This window comes from Epinephelus fuscoguttatus, linkage group LG13, assembly GCF_011397635.1.
Source record: "Epinephelus fuscoguttatus linkage group LG13, E.fuscoguttatus.final_Chr_v1".
Taxonomy (NCBI): Eukaryota; Metazoa; Chordata; class Actinopteri; order Perciformes; family Serranidae; genus Epinephelus; species Epinephelus fuscoguttatus.
This window is the reverse complement of record NC_064764.1, coordinates 21602831-21614782: the sequence shown is the minus strand read 5'-3', so window position 1 is coordinate 21614782 and position 11952 is coordinate 21602831. Positions and strand designations below refer to the sequence as shown.

General features: G+C 39.0%; 1 protein-coding gene across 2 annotated transcripts in view; it reads left to right on the top strand.

The window, feature by feature from the left end:
• Positions 1–1841: 1841 nt before the first annotated feature.
• stk39 (serine threonine kinase 39) overlaps positions 1842–11952 on the top strand; it is a 34823-nt gene continuing 24712 nt past the window's right edge. For both annotated transcript variants that reach the window (XM_049593850.1, XM_049593849.1), the window contains exons 1-9: positions 1842–2133; positions 4315–4427; positions 4836–4944; positions 6417–6555; positions 7821–7876; positions 8576–8685; positions 9942–10043; positions 11259–11392; positions 11539–11587. In XM_049593850.1, coding sequence (XP_049449807.1) covers positions 1842–2133; positions 4315–4427; positions 4836–4944; positions 6417–6555; positions 7821–7876; positions 8576–8685; positions 9942–10043; positions 11259–11392; positions 11539–11587 — 1104 coding nt within the window. The remainder of the gene's footprint in view (positions 2134–4314; positions 4428–4835; positions 4945–6416; positions 6556–7820; positions 7877–8575; positions 8686–9941; positions 10044–11258; positions 11393–11538; positions 11588–11952) is intronic.

The window sequence follows — 11952 nt, the reverse complement described above, 5'->3', positions numbered from 1 at the left end:
CACTTCTGGTCTGAGGCTTCAGATGTTGTTCCTGGAATCTGCCGGAGCCACTCTCCCAGTTTGTGGGTCACTGCTCTGAATGGTCCGACTACCACAGGGACTACGTCAGCTTTGACCTTCCATATCTGTTCCAGCTGTTCTTTCAACCCTCAATACTTCTCCACCTTTTCATGTTCCTTCTTCCTGATGTTGCCAGATCGCCACATCTACCACCACTGCCCTCTTCTGGTGATTGTCAACCACCACTATGTCCGGTTGGTTAGCCAGCAGCTGTTTGTCAATCTGGAAGCTGAAGTCCCACAGGATCTTAGCCCTGTTGGTGGTGTGTCCCATCAGGCTTTGGGTACTTCAAGTCCATACTGGGTACAGATGTTCCTGTGCATCTTACACCCTGGCACTATGTGCTGGACCGTCTCAGGGCCATCTTTGCAAAGCCTGCACCTTGGGTCTGATCTGCTGTGGTAGACCCTGGCCTCTATGGCCCTTGTGCTTAGGGCCTGTACTTGTGCTGTGATGATTAGCATTCTCCAGTCACTGGCAGGTCTTCTTGATATCAGCCACTTCCTCTATCTGACAGGCTTGTCCTTCCATGTTGCTTGCTCCTCCACCTTTTTGCCCTCATCAGGTTTCTGTTGTCTGAGGCACTCACTCAGCAGCTCGTCCTTTGGGGCCCTCTTCTTGATGTATTCCTTGATTTTGGATGTTTCATCCTGGATAGTGGCTCTGATGCTCACTAGTCCTCGGCCTCCCTCTTTCCACTTAGTGTATAACCTCAGGGTGCTGGACTTGGGATAGTAGATATATTTTTAAAATATAATATAATATATAGATTAACTGGCTGATCATCCATTTTTTTGTTTGTTTTATTTTATTTGTTTTGTTTTTTGTCCTTCAAACAGTCCAGATCACATGGATATTTAATATAGAGAATGTTTGGTGTTTTGTAAATAGTAAGTAGTCAAGTTAGTCTTAATTAGTTCCAACTCCTTAACTCCTTATAAAGTAAATTCTACGAGTCTTTTATAATCTGACAAACTCAATTATTTTAGTTTGACTTCAAAAAACCTAATTAATTTGAATCAACTTAATATTTATCCAAATATGTGTTAATATTAAGTGGTCAAACTATTTTATTTATTTAAGATAATCTTATTTATTTGTTTGAATTCCACTCAACTGAAAAAATGTCCAAAAATGTTTTTGAGTTTGACCAACTTCTTGAAATAAGCTGTCAACTGACTAAAACACGTTAATGAAACAAACTTAATGTTTTTTGTACTGAAAAACTTGGCTCTTGACTTATTGGCAGACAACTAGGGAATGTTTGGTGTTTTTACTTGAATAATTAGTCGATTAATCGATTGCTGCTGTAATCTTATGTCCATCGATTACTAGTTTAAGCTCTACTTACAAATTATTATGCATGTTCAGTTCTTCAGCATGGAGCAATGGTGACTACTATGTCCCTCAGCCTTCATGCACAATACAAAGATGTGGTGGCGCCATCTACTGGCCAGTGTTAACAACATCACTTGCAGTTTTGAATACATGTGACATATGAAATCGTCACACATACGTACTGTCTCACACAAAGCAGCTGCCAAATCCTTCTTCCTATTAGTAATCAAACAACGAAGGCAGTATTAAACAGTTATTTAATACATTAAAAAACATAATTAATTAAAGATTTAGATAACAGCGTTTTGAACCGTCTAGTAGTCTCCTAAAATGACTAATAGTGATTTTAATCAATGTCTTCCTGTGTGTATTGAACCATTGTGTACTCAACTGGCATGTCACTGAAAGTGTGTGTGCGCGCGCGTGTGAGTTAGTGCGCGCGCATGTGTGCGGTCCGTTATTTTCCGGGTTGTGTCTCCTCGCTGGCGGTAGTTGCTCTGCTGCAGCCGCCAGCTGACATTTGTACTGAGGAGGTGAGGTCAAATTTGACTGTCTCTCTCTCCCTCTCGGTGTGTGTCTGTCTGTCTGCCACAGAGGCTGCTAACAAGCGCAGAATCATCATCATCATCATGGCGGATCAAGGCGAATCTCCGGCTCCGGTCCTCCACCCGCAACCAGCGCTGACAACCAGCTGGCCAATTACCAGGGAGTCGTACGAGCTGCAGGAAGTCATAGGTTAGTACCCGGGGATGTGATGAACGCTGTATATTATCATGGAAAGGCACGCGGCGGCCGGTTATCAGCTGTGGATGACGATGAGGGGCCTACCGGCTTTTCCATATGCAGTAGCCTCCTGCAATGCTTTGCAATGCGGATGTTAACAGGCACGTTTTACAGACTACCGGTCTACAGCTGTGTTTGGTGACCCTGATGGAGCCCAATGAGTTGAAATGCAGGTTACTGAGCCGGGTTTGAAATGTCACTTTGCCCAAGTGCGCTCGGATCATAGAGACCCACTCTGGCAATGCCAGTTTATGGCACGTGTCCAGTTTATTGGTCATTACTAAAATCACAGTTGCTGTGGCTGTGTAAAACCCACACTGTGTTATTTCACTGGCGTTATCTGTGATGGCACGGAAACAGAATTAGATAGCCTGTCATCTCAAGTTGGCAATGTTTCAAATGTCAAATATACACAGTGATAAAAACAGCTTATATTAATATTCATCATAATAATAGTAGTTAGGATAATAGTGGTAATAGCAGGTCTTATAGCACTGTTACTTTTAACCACACTAAAACTTTGAGTTACACAAAATAAAAATCAAGAGACTGAATTCCCAGCAAGGCTGTAACTACAGTAACTACTATTTCTGTTATTGATTACTCTATTAACTACTTTTCCATGTATCATTTAGTCTGATAAATGTTAGAAAAGAATGAGAAATGTCCGTCATGTTTATGGGAGCGATGTCTTAACACCCTTTTCATATCAGACCAACTGCATAAAGTAATATTTTTTTGCTTAATTACTTAAACAATTACCTCACACTCTAAAAAAAGAACCCACTGGTTCAACTTAAAAAAAAAAATAAGGCCTCATAAAGTAAATTTAATTAGTCTTTTATAATCTAACCAACTCAGTTAGTTTAGTACAACCATTATGATTTGCTTTGACCTTAAAAAAAAAAAAACTTAATTAAGTTGAATCAACTTAATATTCATCCAAAAGTTGTGTTGATATTTAGTGGTCAAACTATTTTATTTATTTAAGATATTCTTACTTATTTATTTTAATTCCATCCAACTGAAAAATGTCGAACATTTTTTTGAGTTTGACCAACTTCTTGAAATAAGCTGTAGACTGACTAAAACACGTTAATGTAACAAACTTAATGTTGTTTTACACTGAAAAACGTATTTATTTTAAGTGTTATCCACTAACGGCATGAATAATTTTTTAGAGCATAATAGTTGGCGATTGATTGTTTAAGTGCTTACTCTCACAATAGCTATGGGTCAAAGGCAGTGAACGTATACATGCTCAGTCATTTGTTAAGTCTTGTTTATATACGTAACTAGAATAAAAACATTTGACACCATGTGTTTTATGAATGTTGTTCTGATTAACCTTGTGGTTATGTGTCTTCCTGTACTATTACATGAGAGACTGTGGATATGCCTGTTGTAGATTTGTAAAATAGTCATATGTACCGTCAGTTTTCTTCCTTTAATTTAACTTTTTTCAGAGTTTAAAAAAGTGATGTGTCCCAGCATCAGTCGCAGAATGCTCATTTTCAGTTCTGCCATGAATCAGTTAAATTTAGTAGTATCAGTTACTAAATTCATCAACAATTAAAATCTTAAACGTACTGAAAAAGAGCAAAAGGAAGTCGCCTGAATATTTTTGGTACACGCATGCACTGTGTAGATGAGCTGACAAGTCCTATCATCGCTGATAAGGAGTAGCACCACAGCTGTTTGCTGCTGACTGTGATGAGTTAGTGATCCCCCCCCCAGTGTCACAATCAACTGGTAAGCAGTCAGATCTCATGTGTTCTCTCCTTCTCCTTATCTGCCACTAACAGTTGGAAAGCAATATGCTGTGTGTCGCAGCTCCTTGGTGTGAACAACTTCACCACTCCAGTGTGGCCTGATTTGTAATGAACTGAGTAAACAACACATCACGTTAGAAAAAAGGAGCTCTGTAGTGAAAATCAGCTCATATCCGCCAGCACGCATGAAACATGAATACTATAAAATAGACATAAAACCTGAGTAACAGAAGGCCAAAATGAACACCACAAAGCCACAGAGTTCTGCTGTATTTCAGTGTTGTCTTCCAGCTGTGTGCACTTTGAGACGCTCTTTGCTCCTGTCCACTTTGTCATCGCTCTGTTGTGGCTGTGATTCCAGGCAGCGGGGCCACAGCTGTGGTGCAGGCAGCCCTCTGTACCCCCAGACAAGAGCGCGTTGCCATAAAGAGAATAAACCTGGAAAAATGCCAGACCAGCATGGATGAGCTATTGGTGAGCACAATAAATACGGGCTTATTTTCTAAGTGTGTGTGCACAGAGTGTGTTTGAACCACTATGCTGTAATACTACTTTCCCTCTGATCCATATTATTATTGTTCTGTGTGAGCCTGAATAACGGTAATCATTAATGCACCTAAGAGGCTGTAATACTGAATCATTTGCTGTAAGGTTGTAAAAACTGAGATATATATCAGTTCCTGTTACTATTACATGCTTACTTAATAAAGAAAATGTGACACAAAATACTGATTCAAAAATAATTTTATTGCTATCATAAGAACTGCATGCTTAGCAATGGTCTGTTTTGCAAAGCCCTTCACAAATAACACACCATGTCATCAACAAAGCCATGTGATAAAACTTGAAATGTCACATGCTGTCGTTTCTCTCTCACAATAGAAAGAAATCCAAGCGATGAGCCAGTGCAACCATCCCAACGTTGTCTCCTACTACACCTCCTTTGTGGTGAAGGATGAGCTTTGGTTAGTCATGAAGCTTCTGAGTGGAGGTAAGCTTCAGCTGCCGGGCTACGTGGAACCAGATCCCCAACATCTAGGTTGATAATACAGTCAGAAAGTGATGATGCTTCATGTTTGTGCTTCGATCTGACAGCTGCCTGGGTTATAACTCACTTATACTGTAGTCGCAAGTGACAAATAGTGCAGCTGTACAGCTAATTGTCTAGTGATTACATTAGTTAGCATCATATATTTAAAGGGACAGGTCACACCAAATTCAAAAATACATATTTTTACTTGTACCTGTCGTGCTGTTTACCAGTCTAAATTGTTTTAGTGTGAGTTGCCAAGTGTTGGAGATATCGGCCGTGGAGATGTCTGCTTTTCTTGAATATAATGGAACTAGATGGCACTCAGCTTGTGGCTTAAAGTTCCAAGAAATACATTTGAATAACTCAACAGCAATATCTCTTTGCAGACATCACGACCAGGTTACTCAAGATATTCCACAGACCTTGTTGTGAGAAGTATCACATAGGGACTATTTTCTTTCTACCAAACTACACCCACCATGGGTATTACAGAGCCTTCATCTAGTCATACACGAGAGACTCGAGCTTGTGACAGTGCAAGATGTAAACTTTAATGGCGTCCATGGCTGAGCTGTAACAGTAGCTACCTCAGTGCTGCTAAGTGATCTAGCAGTATTTGCACACTTCTGCTTGGTGATTCAATTGGTGGGTGTAGTTTGGTAGGAAGAAAATAGTTCCTACATGAAACTGCTCACAACAGGAACTGTGGATTATCTTCAGTAACCAGGTCATGATTTCTGTAAAGAGACATTGCTGTGCAGATGTATTTTTTTGGCGCTGTAAGCACCACAGAGTGAATGACATCTAGTTGCATTATATTCAAGGGAAGGCAGACATCTCTACGGCTGATACCACCAACACTTGGCAACTCACGCCAAAACAATCTAGACTGATAAATAGCACTACAGGTAAGAGGAAAATATATTTTTGATTTTTTGATGAACTGTCCCTTTAATCTGTATTTATATCAAGTATGCAAACGTGACAGCTGGCAAGAAATAACTGTCAAAATGCATGCATAAAATGATCAATAAAAGCGATATAATCAGCATTTCAACCACTATTTCTCATTATGTATGTTAGAAAAAAATGAATGTAAATCCCTTAAAAATATTCGTTCAGCACAGTATTTTGGGATGGCTTTATTACAATCATTAGGCAGCAGTTGCAACTGTTGGTTGGATGCTATTGTAAAAAGCTTACGGCGCTCACTTCTGAGGGAATTACAGCAGTGAAGTTACTCACTATAATGTACTGCCTGTTGCGTTTTACTGTTTAAGGGACAACAAGCAATTAACAGACACTGAAGTAATTTGCGCCTGGATATTGATCACGTAATGACTCAGTGTAACGCTGCAGCTGATTTGTGTTTTTCATTAATGTGTGAAATATTAACTGAATGTTTCTGTGTTTCCGTGGTGTCTTTCAAGGCTCTATGCTGGATATAATTAAGCACACAAACAAAGAGGACCACAGAAATCGAGCGCTAGATGAGCCAATTATTGCTACCATACTAAAAGAAGTCCTGGAGGGCCTGGACTATCTGCACAGAAATGGACAGATTCACAGGTAATACTTTAACATTTTAACTAGATTTTTTTTTCTGACAGGTGCTGTTTTTATTTTGCTTTCTGAGTTGTTTATGATCAGAATTAAGAAATGGGTTGTAAAAGAAACTAGCAGTGACAGTCCCAGTTGAAACTGTACAAATGTAAAATGGCAGTTTATTCATAGCACCTTACAGACACAAGGTAAGTCAAAGTGTGTTACAGGAGCATAAAAATACATTAAACATAAGACATGAAGACAACATTAGAATTGCATTTTAAAGACTAAAAGAAGTGGGAACAAGTAGATAAATAGTTAAAGATTAGGAAAAAATGCACCAAAAAAGACAAAAAAAAGAAAAACATGAAGCAAAAGCAAACAAATAAATAGTCATGCATTAAAAATAAGTCATGTATCTACTTTACTGGGAAGCAGTGGTCAAGAATAATGTCTTAAGTCCTGATTTAACTGAGCTGACAGTTTTTGCAGACCTTCACAAAGCTTGTTCCACAGGTGGGGAGCACAGAAACTAAAAGCAGCTTCACCTTACTTTGTTTTGATCCTGGGAACACTGAGTCAACCTGTCTCACATGACCCGAGGGGTCAGGATATTTCATAGCATACAAGCAGATCAGAGATGTATTTAATGCTTTATAGAAAAGTAATACGATTTTAAGATCTATCCTTTGACTCACAGGAAGCCAGCAGTGATACGAGGAACTGTGTATTGTGCTGCACTGTCTTGGTGTTACTGTGGCAGCAGCATTCAGGACAAGCTGCAGCTGTCTGATTGATTTTTTTTACTAAGACCTGTGAAGGCACCATTGAAATAGTCGAGTCTGCTAAAAAATAAATGCGTGAACAAGTTTCTTTCTGTATCTTGTTGAGACAGAAATCCTTTAAGTCTTGCTGTGTTTTTAAGTGGTAATCGGCTGATTTGTAATTGTTCTAATGTGGCTGTTTAAATTCAGGTCAGAGTCTTTGACTTACATAAAATAAACAACATTCATAAAACGTATGATCATATAAAATATTGTCGCTCTCTGGATAAAATGTAAAATGAATCTTATCAGGCCATTCTGTTTATTAAAAAGATGTGCTGTTGTCGTGTTGTCTAAACTCCTTGCATTTCAAGGTCACCGAGAGGCACGATTAAACCTCTATCAGCCCCTTGGGCAAAGATCCAGATGGTGGTGGGCTGTGGGACTTGTTTGCACGAATGGAAGAATCAATGCTGCTCCACATGACTTTGTTGTTTGACTGTGTCTGCGTTTTGTTGACCTCAGGGATGTGAAAGCTGGGAACATACTACTGGGAGAAGACGGATCTGTTCAGATTGCAGGTGTGTTGAACACGATACTACTGTTCTGTTCTGTGACACTCAAGATTTTCATTAAAACCAAAAGCAGAAATGCCTGAACACTGAAACTGAGCTCACAGATGGTATGAATTCATGATAAAAGTGATGCATATTTATAGTATTTGTTGTTAAGTCAGAGATTAAGCTAGTCTTACATGAGGCTGGTAATATTTCTTGACTAATTGTTGACATGATATCTGATTTCTGGAAGCTGAAAACAAAACCAGCACCAATCGCTTGAATCGTGATTGTCAGGTGTGCATATTATGGATCTCGCTGTTCCATAACCTAATTGAAGCTAGCAGTTTTTTTAAGTCCTGGTGACTACATTAATTAATTACAAAAGACATTATTGAATAAATAACTGATAAAACTGTGTAAAAGAATTGTAAAAGATATTTGCTGCTTTTGCAGGTCTTCTGTAAAAGGTGGACCTTCTATCATTTTGGTGAAGAACATAATGAAATGATATCTGATATCAAATAAAACCTCACTTTTGGCCCAATATTTACTCTCCATGCTGCAGTTCTTTACCTGTCACAAAGCTGAACTTTAAATTAACAAAAACTGACTGGACATTATGGTTTTTTTGTGTTTGCTAAAAAGGCCATTTCATTCTGAAATACCCATTCAACACATTCAGGTATGAATAAGGCACTGGTTGTTTATCTATATTTTCAGATTTTGGAGTAAGCGCGTTCCTATCCACCGGGGGGGATGTGACTAGGAACAAAGTACGGAAGACCTTTGTTGGCACGCCATGCTGGATGGCGCCGGAGGTGATGGAACAGGTGAGTCTATCTTTATCCGTACAAAAAGGTAGCTGCAGGTGATATCATGAAGTTCATCGTATCTCATTCAAAATGTATTTGCCTCAGCTTGTCTCTGCAGGACTTAGTGCTAATCCAATTCTTGATGTAATGCTATTAGCTGATGTATTTTAACCACCTAAATCATGACATTAACATAAAGCCCCACAGATTAAAAGGGACAGTTCACCCCAAAATCAAAATATTTTTCCTTTTACTTGTAGTGCACTATATCAGTTTAGATTGTTTTAGTGTGAGTTGCTGAGTGTTGGAGATATCAGCTGTAGAGATGTCTGCCTTCTCTCCAATATAATGGAACTAGATGACACTCAGCTTGTGGTGCTCTAAGCGCCAAAAAAATACATTTGAAAAACTCAGCAATAATGTCTCTTTCCAGAAATATGACCCAGTTACTCAAGATAATCCACAGACCTTGTTGTGAGCAGTTTCATGTAGAAACTATTTTCTTTCTACCGAATTACACCTTGAACAGTATCACCACACACAAGGAACTGTGCATTTACTGCTAGCTCATGTAGCAACACTGAGCTAGCCAATGTTACAGCTAAGCCGAGGAGGACGTTGTTGTTTACATGTTGGCTGTCATGAGTATGAGCCTCTCTTGCATGAGTAGATGCACTCTTCCTTCTGTGTCATGGTTATTTGCAGACTGACTTGGCAGAGATGGCTGCCATCTTGTTTTTATATGGATTAGTGTATTGTGCTCTTATTCCACTAGATGACACAAAAAATGTCCACAGATGAGGACAACAGGTCTAAGTTAAGTAGAATGAAGCATAAGGTCAAGTAGATGAAGGCTTCCTTCTGCACAGTAATATGGTTGGCGGGTGTAGTTTGGCAGAAAGTAAATAGTTCCAATGTGAAACTGCTCACAACAAGATTTGTGGATTATCTTGAGGAACCTGGTCATGATTTCTGCAAAGAGACATTGCTGTTGAGTTTTTCAAATGTATTTCTTGGAACTTTAAGCACCAAGAGCTGAGTGCCATCTAGTTCCATTATATTCAAGAAAAGCAGACATCTCCACGGTTGATATCTCCAACACTCAGCGACTCACACTAAAACAATGTAGACTGATAAATAGCACTGCAGGTAAGAGGGAAAATATGTATTTTGATTTGGGGGTGGACTGTCCCTTTAAATCCCGACATTGACGTAATGCCCCAGAGATTTAAGTGTATTTAATATCACAGATTATTGTAATCATATGTCCACAGGTTCGAGGCTATGATTTCAAAGCAGATATTTGGAGTTTTGGAATTACAGCTATAGAGTTAGCAACAGGCTCTGCACCCTATCACCGCTACCCTCCCATGAAGGTGAGTGTCCTGGATGTTATTATTGGCTGTTATTTAATCAGTGTGGTGTCCCAATCACAGCTATTTTTGCAGCTTTCACCATTAGTGCCCCTAAACTCTAGGCTTACTAAATTCTCGTCTAAACCAACTTGTCTCTGTGAAGTTTCATCATTAGCACAGAAAGAAACTTGAGATAACACATTCTGACTCGCTGCTTTTGCTGTAATTGGGATACCAAACAACTAATAAAGAGCAAAAGTTTTCTCGCAACATTTCTTCTACAAACATTTTCCTGCTTTGAGTTTCTTTTCCTCTTGTACAATTTTTTTTTTTTTGAAATGTCTTTTTATTGAGCATTAGCGACATAGAACATAAAAATACATAAAAAGGAATCATAGTGCTCAAATTTATATTTTAACCCCCCCCCCCAGGAAGTGCTGTTGTTCACTCTTAGTAGAGCGCTCTCCCAAGTGCAATCATCCAAGTCCTCCTCCATCTCATCTGCCCATCCTGCCCTGATCTTTGTCAGTGTTATGCTTTTAAAGGAGGCTATACATTCACCAATTCTTGAGATAAGTCTTTTAGAATCAAATGGAATTTTTAACAATTCATCTAAACCAGAGGGCGATGATATGTAAGGAAAGTTGGGATCATGATGTTGAAGGAAGTGGCGGACTTGGAAATAACGGAATAAGCTAGAACGAGGGAGGCCAAATTTGTGCGATAGATCGCCAAAGCTTGCAAAAATAGAGTTTATGTACATATCCTTAAACTTATGAATGCCACATCTCTGCCAGAGAGTAAATTCAGAGTCTACCTTAGCTGGAGGGAAGAGGTGATTATTATGTATGGGACTTAGATGGAGAAGGTTTTTAAATCCAAAGTTATGTCGAAGTTGAACCCAAATTTTGAGGGTGTTTATGACTACAGGACTATTAGTATATAGTAAGAGAGGGAGGGGAAGGCTGGAGGTGACTAGGGCACAGAGAGAGGTGGAAATGCAAGATGCTGCTTCAAGGTGGCACCAGTCGGCATCAGGAGTATGGAGCCAGTACATGATTTTTTGAACATTTGAGGCCCAATAGTAATGACAAAAATTTGGAAGAGCTAAACCACCTTGGTTTTTGGGCCTCTGTAACAATTCTAGCCGTATTCTGGGTTCTCTTGTACAATATTTGTGTTGCTGCAGAAATGTGAGGGTGGTTTTGAGTTGTTGTTTTTTCTTGTCCTTTTTAGGTTTTAATGCTCACCCTACAGAACGATCCACCCACTCTGGAGACGGGTGTAGAAGACAAGGAAGTGCTAAAAAAATATGGCAAATCGTTTAGGAAGCTAATAACTATGTGCCTTCAGAAGGATCCTGCCAAAAGGTTAGTCCCGCATTCCATAAATCTACCAAATATTTCAGTGCAGAGAGAGCTGATGCAATTTGCGATCAATAAAAAGCGCCTGATGAGCATTCAGAGAGTGCTGTGTGGTGATGTATTTTCAACAGTGTGCTTTTCTTTATCTCTAGGCCCACAGCCGCAGAGCTTTTGAAGTGTAAAATCTTCCAAAAGGCCAAGGTATTTGTTTCATTTCAAATATATGACTTGCCATCTTTGTTTGGTTTCATTATTAGTGTTACGCTTATGGCCTTGTGCCAACTGAACAATGACTCAGCTCTGTATGTTGAGTTTATTATTAATTTATGATGGTTATGCATAGTTTGCTATATCAAGCAACATACGGTATGAAAAGTCCACAAGGACACTGTATCTATCATCATATTGCAGAAACCTGTAAATATATACCTAATTAAAATCTATATCCATTTTGATACTTAGTGTATAAGTATGTGCAATGCGAAATAGAGTAATTATTTGAATTACCTGTTAGTGCACTTTTTATAATGTTAATTTTATGAATGAGATATAGCAGGACCAAGTGC